The sequence below is a fragment of the Lactuca serriola genome, chromosome 2, assembly GCF_051521515.1.
Source record: "Lactuca serriola cultivar US96UC23 chromosome 2, Lser_US96UC23_V15, whole genome shotgun sequence".
In the NCBI taxonomy this organism is placed as follows: Eukaryota; Viridiplantae; Streptophyta; class Magnoliopsida; order Asterales; family Asteraceae; genus Lactuca; species Lactuca serriola.
In genome coordinates, this window is record NC_136409.1 from 173,640,945 (window position 1) to 173,659,629 (window position 18,685).

The window sequence follows — 18,685 nt, forward strand, 5'->3', positions numbered from 1 at the left end:
AAGGTGTCTAAGTCCATAACTTATTTGGTATATACTTGACCCGACCCGGCATGGTCCATTTGGGTTGCACTTCACCCGAACTATTTATGGATAATTTTATGAGAGTTATACACATATGTTTATTAATATATTATAAGTTATAATATATTAATATGAAGTCATGTTATTTAATTAGTCTTAGTCTTAAATTAATTATGAATTAATTTAGAGATTAAAAGGAAGACTAATTAGATTGTGGGCTGTTGGTTTTATATAGTGTGGGCTAACACTCATTTGTTAATGGGCTAGGCTTATATGGAAGTCCATGGATGATCCATGGAGCTTTTAACCCATGGATCCTTGGAAAAGGAAAGGTCATGGGTTATTAGGGTTTCACCCTAACCATGCACACTATATAAGCATGCTTATGGTGCATGAAATGGCAACTAGTGAACTAGTGTGGTTTTGTGTGTGTGGCCGATTTTCTATGTGTGTACACTCTCTCAAAGTTTTCCAAGCGTTTGTGGTGATTTGTGATTCCATTTGAGGCATTCACACTATTGGTGCTTGGCCCTCAAACTCCTTAGGAATCAAACTCATCATCAAAAGGTATGTAATCTCATCTAATTCTTTTGTGTTTAAAAGTACCCCATGCCATGTTAGATAGGTTATGAACCTTGGAAAAATTATTATTTTGCATGTATTTAGACAAACATAGATCCAAGGTTTGTTAGGGTTGCATGCACACTTAGGAAGTGTTAGATTGCTCAAAACCCAACAAGAACTTCATCGGAGACCTTGGAGTTGTACCAGCTATTAAAGAACCTATGGAGATTTTCTGTGACAGCAATAGTGCGTTTGCCTTAGCCAAGGAACCAAGAGATCATGGCAGATCCCGACACATTGACAGAAAATATCACTTCATAAGACACAAGATTGAAGAAGGACTCCTCGTGGCAAAGAGGGTATCGTCAGATGAGAATCCTGCAGATCCCCGTACGAAGGGACTGACGAGGGTTAAGCATTTTCAGCATGTGAGGCGCATCGGGCTGAGGGACGATATTAGTTTTTCAGATTAGATAGTTTTCCTGAAACTTGTAAAATGTAATCGACATTTGATGATGAATAAAATTTGTGATTTATTTATGAGTAAAGTGTTACTATCATTGTCAATTATTTACTATTGTTTCAGTTTTGCATGTTTTGACTTCCAGAATAATTAATTTATTCAAACCTCCACACTCGGTCATACGTCGGAAGTAGGTATGAATCAAGATTGTCATGAATTGGGTTTGTAGATGACTAAAGGTGTTTAGACATGGCAATGGTTGTTGCAACGTTCATGAGTACTCATAAGTTATGAGTATTGGTATAAACCCACGCTCACTTGTATCACTTCATGGAATTTATCTCGAGTGATTGTGAGACGATAATATCATATAAGTCTTCAAACCTAGAGATATGAGTTGTTACCTATGAGTTGGTTGTGTATTAATTGCACGTAAAGACATCAGTAACTTGATGTTATAAAATGTGCCTTTGTGTACAATTTAACAAGTAGTAGAACAAGCATATGAGTCGAAGTTTATCTGTTCCTTCTAGAAATAGAAGCGATATCTGGGCCCCTCGATGATTTTGTGTTGACCCATGTACCGGGCCCGGTCAGAACTAAACTGATGTGTTCAGTAAAGTTCTTTGTCAAACAAATCGGAAATCGAGAAACAACTGCCAGACAATAAGCAAGACATAGTTCCATGTGTTTGTCCGGCTGATATCATGAGAACAGAGGATTATATGATCACTTGTCTTAAAATGACGCTTCATAGTTCAACAGAGTTTTCGAGAGCTACGATTGCTGGTTGGTTCCTGAAGTTATATAGGCAAATACAGTTATTAGACTTATCCAAGTGGGAGTCTGTTGGATAAGGTGTCTAAGTCCATAACTTATTTGGTATATACTTGACCCGACTCGGCATGGTCCATTTGGGTTGCACTTCACCCGAACAATTTATGGATAATTTTATGAGAGTTATACACATATGTTTATTAATATATTATAAGTTATAATATATTAATATGAAGTTATGTTATTTAATTAGTCTTAGTCTTAAATTAATTATGAATTAATTTAGAGATTAAAAGGAAGACTAATTAGATTATGGGCTATTGGTTTTATATGGTGTGGGCTAACACTCATTTGTTAATAGGCTAGGCTTGGATGGAAGTCCATAGATGATCCATGGAGCTTTTAACCCATGGGTCCTTGGAAAAGGAAAGGTCATGGGTTATTAGGGTTTCACCCTAACCATGTACACTATATAAGCATGCTTATGGTGCTGAAATGGCAACTAGTGAACTAGTGTGTGTGCTTGTGTGTGGCCGAAAATATAAGTGTGTGTACACTCTCTCAAAGTTTTCCCAAGTGTTTGTGGTGATTTGTGATTCCATTTGAGGCATTCACATTATTGGTGCTTGGCTCTCAAACTCCAAAGAATCAATCTCATCAAAAAGGTATGTAATCTCATCTAACTCTTTTATGTTTAAATGTTCCCCATGCCATGTTAGATAGGTTATGAACCTTGGAAAATTATTATTTTGCATGTATTTAGACAAACATAGATCCAAGGTTTATTAGGGATGCATGCACACTTAGGAAGTGTTATATTGCTCAAAACCCAACAGAAAACTCCTCTTGAAACACAACCAAAATCTTGAGAATTTTGGAGGAAGGAGATGGATTATTCTTGAGAGAATTGGATAGAATTTTGTGTGATGTGTGTGTGTTTTGGCTCTTGGCCATGAGTAATAGAGAGAGAATGTTTCCTAGATATTTGGTGAGTATTAGTCTCCTAGGAACATGATGGATTTGTGCATGGATATCCCCCATACACTAATGAGGTGGCAAATGCACAATTTATCTTGTTTTCTCTTTTCTTTTTTTTTTTCTTTTTTTTGTTTTTGGGCTGAATATGGGCTAGAGAGAAAGGTGGTGGATTAACTTGGCCCATTTCTAGCCTTGAATCGAAATTATGAGGCCCATAAGAAATCTTTCGGCCCATTGGGCTCTTAGGGAGGCTCATGGCCCAAAATGGCTAAAGAAATTAGTTTAGGGCCCATTAGGGCTAATTAAATCCTTTATGGCCCATCATGGCCCAAAATGTTATAGATTTTTGAATTGGGCCCAATTAGAACCTAATTAGGGTTTTTAGGCCCAATGTAGTTAACATGGATACTTATTGGCCTATTAGGCCCAATAAGAATGTCCTAGACCATAATAGACTTGAACCGGAATATTTAGGGTTTCAAACTCTTTGTTGAACGTGAGAGATGTATTTGAATGAGCATAGAGTATGATATGCGCTTAGATTACCAGTTATTATATTGGTTGAATGATTAAATGAGAGTAGAATTCCCTAACAAAAATGCTAGTTGTGACATGAAATGTAGAGTAGAATTGTTTCTTACTCTTGCACATTTGAAATTGATAGTTGTGATGTCTTGGATAAGACAAAGAACAACTAAGACCAATTATATGAAGTGTTTTTCTTGATAAGAATCCATACTAACACTTGAATATTTTTTTGTCGAGGAACAATTCTTGACAGAGAATCTTATATGTCAAGAGGTTAGTGGGAGTCTTAAAGGTCTTGAAAAGTTTTAAGAACTAATCAAGAATAAACCTACTATTCATCACTAGCATGTAAGTTCTATGTGTCGACATATTCTTGTTTCTTTGTCCATTCCTATTGACTATGCATGTAAGTTCTATGAGTTCTCATTTGATTGCACAAGGCAAAGCACCTTAATAAATGAAAGTACATTGACCAATATAGGTGAGCCGCTCAACAACCTGGAAGCAATGGTAGGCCCTATACAACTAGGTGGAAAGAAATTAAGATTGAACAAGTTTAGTCCATATGAGTTTGGATTTATCACAAACCTTGTCTTGTGATTATGGTTATGACAAATTCACATGGATAGGAATACATACACCATAAAATCTAAGTGGCAAAGCTTTCTCTCTGCTTCCTAAAAGGATTATGAGGAAACGCTTTCACTAAGTAGATTTAAAGAGATAACAGTTGTGTTAATTGTATTCTCAAATTCGATTATGATTACGACATCCCTCTTTATAGTTCGAATTGTGAGAAATGGCAAATAGTCTGAACATTCGGGACTTACTGCTGCAAGTTCTGAAATAGTTTACACACACATATGAGCTATCTAAGGAAAGGTATATGAGTTTGAGAAGCCTAGATAAATTCTTATCGAAGCAACTTGTATCAAAAATCTAAACTTTGGTAAGAAAGTCAATAAGTATTGATTTCTAGAAGTCCAGTTGATTTCTTGGTACATGTCAAAGCTAGTGGGAGCATAAGTGTTATGCTACCAAGGACATAATTATTGTGTTAGTGGGAACATAATCATTATGATAGGTGTTGCGAGTTAGCAATGCTATTTATAGGAATAAAAGTTTTGATTTGCAAAGTTACAGAGTTTGAAAAGTTGTTTTGCTATAGTAAGGGAGAGGATACTTATACTTTATTTCGAATCTAAAAGCTTAGATTGAAGTATTAATCGAACTTAGTCATGAGCATATATGAATAGCAAGTTGAAATGTTTCAACGTTGGAAATTCCATATATGGAAATATTATAACGAGAGATTGGTAAAGTATCATATCTTTATTATGAATCGTATCCCATATGCTTCGGGTATAGGATTGATTGCATATGTTTTAATATTCATATGTTCTGATTTTCCAAATGACTAGGTCATTAAGAGGGAAAAAGGACCAGAACCGGATATGAATAAAGTAATTAAGCAACTATCAAGGATAATATAAGGTTCGCTAAGGATTGGTCGCTTGAGGGCAGTTGGAAGTATAGTAATGGATGTACCATATTGACATAATCATGAATAGATGGGATTATATTAAGAATGAATTGACATATGGCAAATATGGAAATGTCTCCATAATGGGAGTTGGATATTAAGAATCTATGTTTAGGTTAGAAACTTTTATGCAAGAAGGATGTTCAAAGGAATGTACTTTGAATATGAGACTTCGTATCTATGGAATTTTCTTGTAACAATCTCCAATGGAATGTTTTGTAATTGGCAAAGTCTCTGTGACTTTGGTGCCTAGACATTACAAAATAATCATTGCATGATAGCTTAGAATCTATCACATTCTAATAGTGGAAGAATTTGGTATTCTTACACTTATGATAAGGATTTGGAATTATGAAATGAGCATTGTTGAAAATGTATTCAATTGATCTATTTCACAAAGTAATGTGTAACACCTGTTCCATGTATTATTTGATTTAGTTAATTTCAGGGTTTTTGGTCCATGGACTCGGCGAGTTAGGAGTACAACTCGTCGAGTAAGGGCATTTAATTAGGGGTGTTGATCGGGTAATTTTTTCGGGTTTCGGGTAATTCGGGTTTTTCATGTTAAAAAAAATACCCGTTACCCTACCCAAACTAAATTCGAGTAATTCGGGTTTGGGTATATATATATATATATATATATATATATATATATATATATATATATATATATTTGAATTTCACCTGAAAATAAATTTAATGAAATAAATACGTCGTGTTTTATTAGTTTTGTTTATATAAACAAACAAGACTTAAACGAAGTTACTCAAGCTTTGAACATTGAGATTTTTTGTCAATAATACCTGAGATATCAAGTAACTTTTTAACAACTTAATCTAATTTAATAAAATATTAAAAAAACAAATACTTAAAGATCTTAATTTAAAAGTTTAAAATGTTTAAGATAATTGTAGCCATAAGTTTTGTCATGTTATGAAGTTTTGTCATGATAATGAGTTTGTTAGTTGCAATAAAAACTATAATATAGAAAACAGTTAAGTTTTAAAGAACATGATGATATATAAAAAATTACTTTTAATATTGTTAGTGTCATATTGTCATAATAAATAGATTCATGTTTTACAATAATGATAGTTTAAGCGTGATCAAATACCTGCTATATAGTACAAGCTCTACAAAAAAAATTAAAATAATTCGGGTAATTCGGGTATACCTGAAACCCAAAAAATGTACCCTTTACCCTTCCCGAAAAAAAATCGGGCTACCCGATTAGCCGAAAAAATTTACACGATACCCGATTTACCCGATACCCGAAAAAATCGGGCGGGTAATTTGAGTATCGGGTATTTTCGACAGGGCTACATTTAATCATGGACGCGGATCGAGACCAACTCGGCGAGTTGGACCTATAGAGAAGAAACCCTAATTTCGGGGTTTGCCCCCTATATAAAGGTCATTAACTGCCCTTGTGGCCTCCCCTAGCACCTTATCTCCCTACAGAAAGTAGTTTGCGGCCGTGAACACTCTTGAGTGAGAGTAGGAGCGTTTGTGAGTGATTTTGGTGGGTTGTGAAGGATTTTTAGAGCTTGAAGAAGGAGCAAGGAGAGACGTAGTAGATCCGACATCTACACTGTATTGGCCACCATCTTGAGGTATAAAGTTGTTTCCTTGAGCTTTAGTTACTTAGATCCCTCTTCTTGGAAGTAGATGGCCTATTTTGGTGCAAAATGAAGTTATACTCGGATTTGGACTTATCACAAGGATATGGTTCCAGATCTGGACCTCTTTAGGTCCCCAATGACATTGAGTTGTCTCCTTTAGGCAGTTCAATCCCTTTCCATGCAGTAAAATCTTGTATGAAGACTAGTTTTGGTGTTATGGCCATGCGAGGCCTTGCATGCACGTAAAGTTTGCAACTTTACATGACATCTACATTAGGGAAGGCTAGATCTGAAGTTTGGGACTCTAGATCCCACTGGAAAAGGCCGAAAACGAGAAGGACTAAAGGAACTCGCCGATTTCTTTAATCAACTCGACGAGTCGGCCAAGGGGTTTTCAACTGGATGGGTTTGCGGTTAAGAGTTTATGGCCGCAAACATTATGGAACTCGACAAGTCAATTAAGTGACTCGGCGAGTTGATGAGTTATGCAAGAAACTCGACGAGTGGCTGGTTGTACTCGACGAGTTGAGGTCAACATGGATTGTTGACCTTGACAGTTGAGCTTGACCTTGACCTTGTCCAGGGATGACGCTGAGGGAATTTATGGGATGGTGCTAAGTTAATCACCTTATGATTATAGGCAGTTAAGAAGAGGCAGCGTGGGACATATCTGAATTCAGCTTACCATTTCAACATTTCTAGAGGTGAGTCTCCTCACCATACCCATGGTTCTAAGGCACCAATGCCGACCCATTTTATGTTGTATAATATCCTAGCTGAAATTGTGTTATGTGACCTGTTAGTTGACATGAGCTAGGAAGTATGTTAGTGGTATATGTGGTATGTCTGTATGGAAGACCATGGGAGAGCCCATGCCACTTGGATGTAAGACCATGTGGAGAGCCCATGACTTTCCTATCAAAGACCATGGGAGAGCCCATGACACTTAGGTGTAAGACCATGTAGGGAGCCCATGGCATCCTGGAGTAAGACCCTGGGGACGAGCCCACAACATCTCTGTCTGTTGTTTGCACGGATTATATGATATGTGTAACTGTTATAGCTAGTATGATATGTTATATGTGGTTTGTGTGTGGGTACGCTCTGGGAGAACTCACTAAGCATTAGCTTACATTTTGTGGATTTTTTCAGGTACATCTGAGCCCAAGGGCAAGGGCAAGGCTTGATGGTGCGGCTTGCACTCTCTCATCGATGTTTTATGGGACACACTGATGTTTTAATTAAAGTTGTAAAGATTGTGGATTAAAAACATTTGTTTTGGGATTTCATGGTTTATTTAAACGTGTTTGATTAATTAAAAATGAAAATTTTATTTTAAAAATTGGGTCATTACATAAGGACCATAAGTAAACATAGTGTGCATGCTTGGAGCATGAGATAACTATTGTTTTAATTCAAGTATTAAGTTGATTAGTCTAAAAATTATACAATGAACAATGTGTAATCAATATGGTGATTAAATAAAAAGTGTTTTATTTATATTCAAAAGTGTTGAGACTATATTGGATTAGATTACTCTTGTGTTTTACTTCGTATTTTTTACTTCCTGAATAATAAGATTATTCAAACATCCACAATCAATCATACTTTGGAAGTAAGTAATGAGGTAAGGTTGTCATGAATCTGACTGTAGATTGTCTAAGTGTTTAGACATAGCACAAGTTTGCTGCAGTGTTCATGAGTACTTATGAAATAGGATTCGAGTATTGGATTAAACCCACGCTCACATGAATCACTTCATGAATTTTATCACGAGTGATTGTGAGATGATAATATCTTATATTCTTGAAACGGAGATATATGATTTGTTGTTTACGAATCGGTTGCACATTGATAATATGTAAACGCATCAGTAACTTGATGTTATAAAACATATTGTTGTGTGTGATTTGATCAGTAAATAGTACAAGCATATGAGTCGAAGTTTATTCGTTCCTTTTACCCAAAGTGGGATAAAGGCGATATATGTGGGCCCCTCGATGATTTAATGATGACACCTAAAGCACTTGGCCAAGCCTGGACTAAGTTGATGCGTTCAATTGTAGTCTGTTGTCAGTCGTCATAAATCGCAAATCGGGAAATAACACATAGACAGAGAGAATGATTATAATCCATGTCTCAGTCCATACGATATCTTGAAGAACGGAGGAATATATGATCCCTTATCTAAAGGACGCGTTATTGATGAGATCAGAGTTCGACAACGGCTTTTGAGAGCTATGATTGCTAATCGAATTCTGAAGTCGTACTTGCAATAATAGTTATTAGACTTATCCAAGTGGGAGACTATTGGATTAGGTGTCTAAGCCCATAACTATTTTTGGTATGTACTTGATTTGATTATGAGCATAGTCCTTTTGGGTTGTCTTCACCATATCAATTTGATAGGATGAATTATGTGAAAGAGGTTAACTGTGATTTATTAATATATTATAAGAATAATATATTAATTGATAAATCATATTATTTAATTAGTATTGATCAAGAATTAATTTGGAAATAATTTAGTGATCAAAAGAGATTAATTAAATAAACGGGGACTGATTATGTAAATTAATAATAGTTGTAGTTTGGGCGACCTTATTGATATAGGGTGGATGAAATCTCTATGAGAGTCCATAAAGATTTCATCAATGGCTTGTCAAATGGAAGTTCATATGTTGCTTAGGGCCTAAGAAAGGGAATTAGGGTTTCCAAGTGTTAAACCCTAAGAGCCTCAACTATAAAAGAAACCCCTAACTCCTCAAAATCGGTACCTATGATCCTATAAGAAACCTTAGCCAATTTTAGGAGTCCATAACCTCTCTCTCATAATTCTCCATTGCTACTTGGTGTTTGTGACTCATTAGAGGTGCAACAATTGGGGCACTAAGCTCTTGAAGGTCAAGATCAACTAACTACAAGGAAAAGGTATTCATCTAACTTGGTTTTAGTTGTAAATTTCGAAATTATGTATGCTAGACTAAGGGTTTATGCTTTGGATGATTATTTGCATGTATAACTTGAGAAAAACCTAGATCCAAAGCATTAGGGTTGCATGTACACCATAAGAATGTTGTAATGCTCAAAACCCATTAGTGTCGGTGCTTCCTTTCTACCACCCTGTTCTGTTGCAGGGTGTGAGTGCATGATGTTTCAAGAAAGATTCCCTTTTCTTCATAGAAATTAAGCATCACACTAGAGACAAACTCACCTCCATTATCACTTCTAATTTTCTTTATTTTCTTTTCAAACTGAGTGTATATCATGTTGTAAAAGGACATCCTGCATGTGCTCGCGTCTGATTTGTTTTTTTATTAGATGCACCCAAGTAGTTTTATTGAAATCAATTATTGTAAAGAAGTAATGAACACCATATAATGAATGTGTGCGATATCCATACCATATATCACAATGAATTAGATCTAAACAACCAATACTTTTTATTGAACTATCAAAAGGGATTTGGGTTTGTTTAGCCCTTATACATGAGTTACAATACTCTAAATCTACGATACTTCCTACAAAATGAATATTTTGAAGTTTATTTTTGGAGGCATGACCAAGTCTCCTATGCCATATTTTTGTGTCCATGTTTATTGTCATGATCTTTACTCTTTCATCCATCCCTTCCATGTTGTACAGACCACCCTCGCATCTACCTATGCCAATAAGCTTCCTCGAGTGTAAGTCCTGAATAAAACAGAATTTTGGAAACAAATTTCGGAAGGAATTCCGGATATTGGTTATTTTGCTTACTGCAAGAAGATTGCACTTAAATTTTGGTATATACATGACATCGTCAATCTTCACATCATTTGGTAATTGTACACTATCAATTCCTTTTATCAAAAAATCGTCACCATTAGGTATGCTAACATGTATACCATTTTCGGGTTTCTTAAAGTTTGTAAAAACCGATTCACGATAAGCAACATGATTGGTGGCTCTTGAATCAATGATCCAGGTGGGTTCGAAATTGAAGTTACCTGTCATGTTGATTTTTGGTTTCTAAATATCACCTAGTGCTTCATTAGTTTTGTGTATTGCTCAATAGTGAGACCTGGTATGGGTATGCCTTCTTGTTCCACGTTTGCAACTATGGGTCTTGGCTTTATCACCTTCTTCTATTCTATATTGGGTTTCTTTTGTCGTGTGTCCCACCAATCAGGGTATCCTATCTTATCAAAGCACATCTCAATGGTGTGACCATTTTTTCCACAATGTTACACTTTATATTTTCCCGATTGGCTTTTCTTTGGGTGTAGGTTTTATAAGCTGTAGGTAGGCGCATCTGAAAGGCGGCGACTGCTTCCACGTTTGTTTTTCTTGTTGCGGTAATATTTCATTGTTGCTCATCTTCGGCACGAGGTGGTAGCAGGTGCCAAGAGATGGCATTGGCTTGGTACTTAGTATTTGGGTTTTAACAATGCAGAAGACATCATCAAGACCCATGAGGAATTCATAGATGCATTCCTTCTCCTTTTCTTCAACTAGTCTTTTTCCCAAATTACACATACATTTGCCACGCATGCATCTTGGTGTTGGAAATGTCGATTTGATCTCATCCCATATGCTTCTCAATTTCGTAAAATAGGATGAAAAAAGATTAATTATCCTGCCTCATTATGGTCAAGGTTCTTTTTAACTCATACACATGGTGCGCTTTCCTTCCCAAATCTCTCTTCCAAATCATTCAAGATTTTTTGAGTCGTTCTTGCATACTTGACACTATTCCGTATTTCCTTCTTCATTGATGTAGTTAACCAATCATTTATTATAGAGTCACTATGCTTCCAAGCATTCAACTTTGGTGATCCCTCATTGGGCTGATTTATAGTCCCGTCGATGAAACCTGCAAGATTATTGGTGAAAAAGAAATCTTTCATCTGTAACGTCCCAAAACTCATAACTAATTTTTTTTTGTTTTTATAGTAAATAAATCATCAACCAACATGTTTTTCAAAACCATAATATATTTAGAGTATGTCAAATAACATTCCAAAAGTGCATCTGAGTCAATAAAGCGGAAATCAAGGTGTGTGCAATGCGATCGTCCCGAGCTATTCCCCTTCGAACCGGAAGTACCTGAAACATAAACTAAAAACCATAAGCACGAAGCTTAGTGAGTTCCCTAAAATACCGAATACCATACATATATGTCAGCTCATGGCTATACCAGGTCTATTTCACCCCGAATCTATTTCAACTCATATGTCAGCCTAAGGCTGTACTGAGTCTTTTAACCCCCGAGTCTATTTTTATTTCAACTCATATGTCGAGCTGATCAGGTGTATTTCACCCCCGAGTTTATTACACCCCACATAAAATATAGCAAAAATGCACACAGGCATACAACACATACATCAGGAGTCACAAAAACTACAAGCACATACAATCTCTAGTGTCCTACAATATAGTGAGCAAACTCACCTCGGTCCGCTGACAATCGAATAGATGCTCGTGCTACTGTACGGAGAATTCACGCACTAACCAATCAAATAAAACCCCAATTAATAATTGGTTCATCAACCATAACTGGGAATCTAAGTCATTAATCCCAACACCCAAGGTAAAACACTATTTTACCCTTCCCTTAAATGGACCTATAACCGTGACCCAAACTTGATGGCACTAAAAACTCAATAATGGCCCAAGCCTAAAAGACACTCAAAGCCCAATATGGGCCCAAATACATAAAGGCCCAAAGACTAACAGTGGCCCAAATTTAAAAAGACTAGTGACCCAACAAGGGCCCAAAACCCTAAAGTCCAATGGCGACCCAAAAGTCAAAAGCTCAAGTCCAGCTCGAGTACACTAAGCGTACCAACAATACGCCCGACGTACTAGGTTGCTACACGTTATCGGTGATTCAAACGCGTACGCGCAGCGTACGCCACACATTAAGCCATTTTGCCCATTAAGCACTTAATGTTTAAGACCAAATGTCCATATTTCAGATCCAAACCTTGGGGAGTTTCTAAACCCATAAAGTCACTAACTTGAAACCTTTGCATGGTTCAAATGAACTCAAACCTTAGATTTAACATCCTACTTTCACCAAATGGACATATACTCATGTGTGGTTGACCCTCAACCATCAAGATGCTAACTTTATGGACTAGGGATCTTAGAAACATCAAGAGGAGCAACTTATAACTTCTGGAGTGGTAAAATCCCACTAGATCTCATTTATGGGACCAAAAAGTGTCCAAAACTCCACAAAAACTAGATCTAAGCATAGAATGAGCAAGGTCAAAGCTTTATACCTTTATGAAGCTAAAAATGATGAGTGACATCTGGATCTACAAGCTCTTTCATGATCAATGTTCCTCAAACAAGCTCCTTCTTCTTGAAGATACACCAAACACACACAAATGTCAACTCTCTCTAGAATAGGTTAGGGTTTCGAAATGGGACTCAAAAGAAGCCATGGAGGCTGGTAGGGAGGAAATCTTGGGCATAAGATTGCTTAAATAAGGTACAAACCCTAAAATTAGGGTTTGTCCCCTGATTACTTCCGCCATGCGTACTAGAGGTACGTCGAACGTACACTCCCCCTTCCCAAAAATTACAATAATGCCCCTTGGGACCAAATTTGCAAACTAATTACACACCAATGGTCAAAATGAAGAATACCCTGAATCGGGTGTTACATCATCTCTCTTGCCCAACCGGCATAATTACTGTCATTGAGGCCTTCATTGACGTGTAGTTGTCGGGGATAATCGTTTGGAGGAATGTAGAATGGAGAATTTGGATCGGATGATGGGTTGATCGGCGGTGTGTTCTCATCACCACTATCTTTGCCGCCACTGTTGGTCATGTCAATATTCATTTTAGGGTTCGCAGGTTACAACAACCCGTTCTGATACCATGAAGATTTTGATAGAATAATTGAAAATTGATTTATCATTGAAAGAGGCAACAACTTTGCACGAGGAATGGAAAGGATAACTCCTAAACTATAGGAGTTCAATTTTAACATAAAGATACATATCATTATCTTATACTACATATAAATCATATTAGTCATATCTTGAAATTTAAGAGGTACAAGTTATAAAACTTTTTGTACAAATCAAATATACATAAATAAATAATTAATACTTGCCAAAAAATTTAAGACTTGAATTAAGGAAGGTTATTAAAAAATTTAATTTGGAGCAAAATGACAATTTTAATATATATATATATATATATATATATATATATATATATATATATATATATATATATAATTTACATTGCATAAACTAGACAATGATATAAATTAATTTACATCAAATATATAAAAATACAATATAAATATAACGTCGAAACATAAATATTTTATTTAAAAATGGAAATTTTTTTATTACATAATAACTAACAATAAAACCTAATAATTATTTCCTCGTAAGAAATTATTCACGAAAAAAGAAACTATTTATTATCGCCGCTATGCGTAGGTATACATCTAGTTTTATATTGAAATAGATTTCTTCACCTTTGGCAGTAGATTTGATTGCCTAAGATTTTGACATAGTGGGATGTACTTATCCATGGTTTGAGCTCTTTAAAGAATTGTTATCTTGGTTTGGTATGGTCGTTTGCAATCTTCTTCTAAGATTTATCTCAGGCAATGTTTTTGACGATGTTGTGTTTCATTTGGTTTTTAAAAATTCAATTGTCTTTGATTCAGCTCGGTTAAAAAAGGACTCGTGGGATAGAATGGTTACTCAAAGTCTCAAACAGTCAATCTTATTTGTAGGTAAGTAAGAGAAGCACAAATAGAAAAATTAGCTGGGTTGGAATTTGGAAAGCTCTTTATTTTTATGTAGCCATTTAATGTTTAGTTATTTTTGTGGGTTTTGAACCTTTGGTGGTTTTGTTTCTTGTCTTTAGTTAGTGTCATGCTAACGTTTTTTTAATAAATTTGAAGTTGTTCGATAAAGAAAAATTTTATATCATATAATTAGCTTGTAATAAAACGTATTATAACAATTAGTGTTTAGGTGTGTTTTTATGGTTCACATTGTAATAATCAGGTAATGAGTTTTTTTAATGCTTTGTAAATTCAAATATTTTAATAAATAGATAAAATAACACAAAAAATAAATACAAAATTTAAAATATGACATTTACTATCAACTCGAATGCTACTTTTTAATAAATAAAAAATTGAATATTTGTATTGCTATTTATTATTCCAATCCTTACCTTTTCCTAAAAAAAAATTATCAACAATGAAAAAGTTGGTGCAAAGGTAAAAAAAATAGTGGTGCATAAGTAACTTTAGTTTTCTTTAATAACAACATATTTATTAAAATGATTATATTTTGGAGTTATGTATATCTACATATTTTTTTATTATTATTTAGTTAGTTAGGTATTTTTTTATACAATAAACATTTTATTACAAAAAAACTTGCGAATTAATAAAAACCAATGTTGAAAATATCGGTCTAGCCGATTAATATCTTGACTCCAGTCTACCGCCGAGCTACCGTCGAACGATTTCTATAACCTTTGTAAATACATCAAAATTTACGAACCATTCACGAGCACTATATATTTTTCATAAGTAAAAATCTAAAACATATTTTTTTTTTCAAAAAAAAAAAATTCATAAGTAAATAATACTATAAAAATTTTAAATTATTACTGAAAAACGTTAGCATGACAATTAGGTTGGTTCGAGTTGACGGGTCAAAATACATTGCCCCAACCCAACCCATATAATATATGTGTTGGCAGGTTGGCGGATTGGAAACATCAAGGCAACCTAACCCACATAATTTGTTTAAGTATATTGGTTCACGTGTTTGCAGGTTAGTGAGTCGATTTGGGTCAAAGAATCGACCAGTCATTTTCAGATAACTTTTCAAATATTAAATTTATACGAAATATACATATCTCTAAATTAATTAACAATTAACATTTTACATTGACTAGAATAAAATGAACAACCAAATACCAACCTAAATATCTTACATAATAACTTAATAAGCAACACATTTGAAAAAAAAAATAAGTTTTGTAGCATAAAGTCATAAACATTTAAATGAAATTGAAAACATTCATGCAAAATGTAATTGTACAAACGGATCCAAAAAAGTTCAATAATTCATTCATACTACAATTCTCATTTCTTTCTCCAACTTGGGTTCTTTTTCATGATCTTCAAATAGAAACAATATATAAAATTAAATTTATGATCTTCTGAAAGGTACATAAATAATTTTATGGCTTTGCATTAATTCATAAATAATTTTTTTTAAAATATAATATATAGTCGGATTGGTGAACTCAAACAATTAATCCAACCCATCCCATGAAACAAACAGGTTAACGGGTCAGAAATCTCAACCCGAACTCATTTATTTTCGTATCGGATTACAGGTTGGGTCGAAAATTTTCGCCCTAAATATAAACAAATACCAGATTTAGTTGAAATGGCTAACGCACATACTTTCCTAAGTAAAAGTTTTGGATTCAAATCTGAAAACTTTTAATAAAAAATAAAAAAGTAACATTTAATTGTCTTTGATGGAATTTGAATATATATATATATATATATATATATATATATATATATATATATATATATATTATGGGTTTTAAGCATAAGAACAATCCTATGTGCTCATACAAACCCTAATGCTTGGATCTAGGTTTCTCTATTGTACATGCAATGAATCCAAGACTAACAAACCCTAATCTATCAAATAAGAATTGAAACAAGGGTTTAGTAATTACCTTTGATTGTTATATATCAATAACAATCAATCCTTGCTTTGATTGGCTTCAGAAAGCTTAGTGCCTCAACTGTTGCACCTCTAATGGAGTCACAAACACCACTAAGCAACTTGGATGAAGAGGGAGGAGAGAGGAGGCACCAAAACGGCTGGAAACCCTAAAGGATTACTTGTCCACGTTTTTGGGGAATAGGGGCCCTTTATATACATGTAGGCTATTAGGGTTTTCAACTAGGAAACCCTAATTTGACTGCTTAGGCCCTAAGCAGCCCATGGACTCCTTAAACACATCCCTTGGACGATTTCTAATGGGTTTCCCATAGGATTCGTCCAATTAACCTACATTTTATTAGGTATCCATAGCCCAATTATAATTATCTTATAATTACATCTTCAGTCCCCTAAGTTTAATTAATCTTTTTTAGCCACAAAATCAATTCTTAATTAATTCTTGACTAATATTAGTTAAACAATATGATTTCTCTTTTAATATATTATTCTCATAATATATTAATAAATCATATTTAAACCTTTCTCTCCTTAATTCATCCTACATATTGCTATGGTGAAGGCAACCCAAAAGGACCATGCTCATAATCAGGTCAAGTACATACCAAAATAGTTATGGACTTAGACACTAATCCAACAGTCTCCCACTTGGATAAGTCTAATAACTATTTTCCATATGACTTCAGAACCTGATCAGCAATCATAGCTTTCAAAAGCCGCTGTCAACTCTGATCTTATCAGATGGCGTGTCCTTTAGATAAGGGATTATATATTCCTCCATTCTCAAGATATCGTATAGACATAAGACACAAATTTCAATCATTCTCTCTATATTGTTTCCCGACTTCCGATTTATGATGAATGACAACAGACTACAATTGAACACATCAACTTAGTCCCGGCTTGGCCAAGCGCTTAGGTGTCATCACTAAATCATCGAGGGGCCCACATATATCGATTTTATCCCACTTTGGGTAAAAGGAATGGATAAACTTCGACTCATATGCTCGCTTGCATTCACTCATCGAATCACACACAACAATAAGTTTTATAACACCAAGTTACTGGTGCGTTTACTTATTATCAATGTGCAACCGACCAACAAATAACAACTCACATGTCTCGGTTTCAAGAATATACAATATTATCGTCTCACTAATCACTCGTGATAAATCCATGAAGTGATCCAAGTGAGCGTGAGTTTAATCCAATACTCTAATCTTATCAAATCACTTGTGAACTCTACAGCAAACTTGTGCCATGTCTAAACACTTCAGACAATATATAGACAGATTCATGACAGTCTTTATTCATACCTACTCCCAACGTATGACCGACTGTGGATGTTTGAATAACCTAGTTATTCTGGAAGTCAAAACATGCAAACTGAAACATAACAATAATACTTAATCCTATATAGCCCCAAACTTGTGAGAGTAAATAAAACACTTCTATTTATCCACCATATTGATTACTCATTATTTATCATTTAATGTTTCGGATAATCAACTCATTACTTGAATAACAAAAATTGTCCCATGCTCCAACCATGCACACTTTGTTTCCTATGGTCCATGCTTTGTGAAATAGATGAATTGAAAAACTTTTTCAATGATGCTCATTTCACAATTCCCAATCCTTACCATTAGTGTAAGAACACAAGGTTCTTGCCACTACTAGAATATGCTAGATTCTAACATTTTATGCAACGATCCTTTCGCAAAGCCATATTACAAAAGTCACCAAGACTTGGCCAATGAAATTACAAAGTACTCTATCGGAAATTGTTACAAGACAAATCCATAGACGTGAAGTCTCACATTCAAAGTACATTCCTTTGAACATCCTTCTTGCATAAAAGTTTCTAATCTAGATATAGATTCTCAATATCCAACTCTCAATATGGAAACATTTCCACATTTTCCATATGACAACTCAATCTTAATAGAATCTTATCTATTCATAATAATGTCAATATGGTCCGTCCAATACCATACTTCTAACTATTCACAAGCGACCAATCCTCAACGAACTTTGGATCGTCCTTTGATAGTTGTTTAATTATTTTAGTAAAAAACGATTCTAGTCCTTTTTCCCTCTTAATGCGCTAGACATTTGGAAAATTTTAGAATGGTCAAATATTATAGCATTTGCAATCGATCCTATACCTGAAGTGTATGGGACACGATGCATAATGTATTACATAAAGATATGATACTTTATCAATCTTCTGCCATAATATTTTATGTGTCACGTTCTCACATTTCGAACTATGAATAGGGATGTCGTAATCATAATCGAAATTTGAGAACACACTATGTATCCTTTGACTAAATTTATTAAAATTTCTCAATCTAAGCTTTAGATTTTGAAACGAAGTATAATATTTTCTCCCTTAATTATAGCAAAACAACTTTTCAACCTATGTAACTTTGCAAAT

The 18,685-nt window shown here is 34.6% G+C and overlaps 1 protein-coding gene across 1 annotated transcript; it reads right to left on the minus strand.

Annotated features, from left to right (window-relative positions):
• Nucleotides 1–10,729: 10,729 nt before the first annotated feature.
• LOC145089798 (uncharacterized) lies at nucleotides 10,730–13,322 on the minus strand. Its single transcript, XM_079028193.1, has 3 exons — nucleotides 13,184–13,322; nucleotides 11,222–11,351; nucleotides 10,730–11,072 (listed from the first exon to the last, which is right to left on the minus strand). Exons 1-3 carry the CDS (start codon nucleotides 13,320–13,322, stop codon nucleotides 10,730–10,732), a joined length of 612 nt encoding a protein of 203 aa, XP_078884319.1.
• Between the last annotated feature and the right edge of the window lie 5,363 nt (nucleotides 13,323–18,685).

What these genes read in the sequence shown, in the direction of transcription:
- LOC145089798 (XM_079028193.1), bottom strand. Translation starts at nt 13,322, where the DNA reads ATGACCAACAGTGGCGGCAAAGATAGTGGTGATGAGAACACACCGCCG. An exon ending in CAATGAAGGCCTCAATGACA is followed by an intron (nt 11,352 to 13,183) that starts GTAATTATGCCG and finishes ATAATCTTGCAG; the next exon opens with GTTTCATCGACGGGACTATA. An exon ending in GAAATACGGAATAGTGTCAA is followed by an intron (nt 11,073 to 11,221) that starts GTATGCAAGAAC and finishes GAAATTGAGAAG; the next exon opens with CATATGGGATGAGATCAAAT.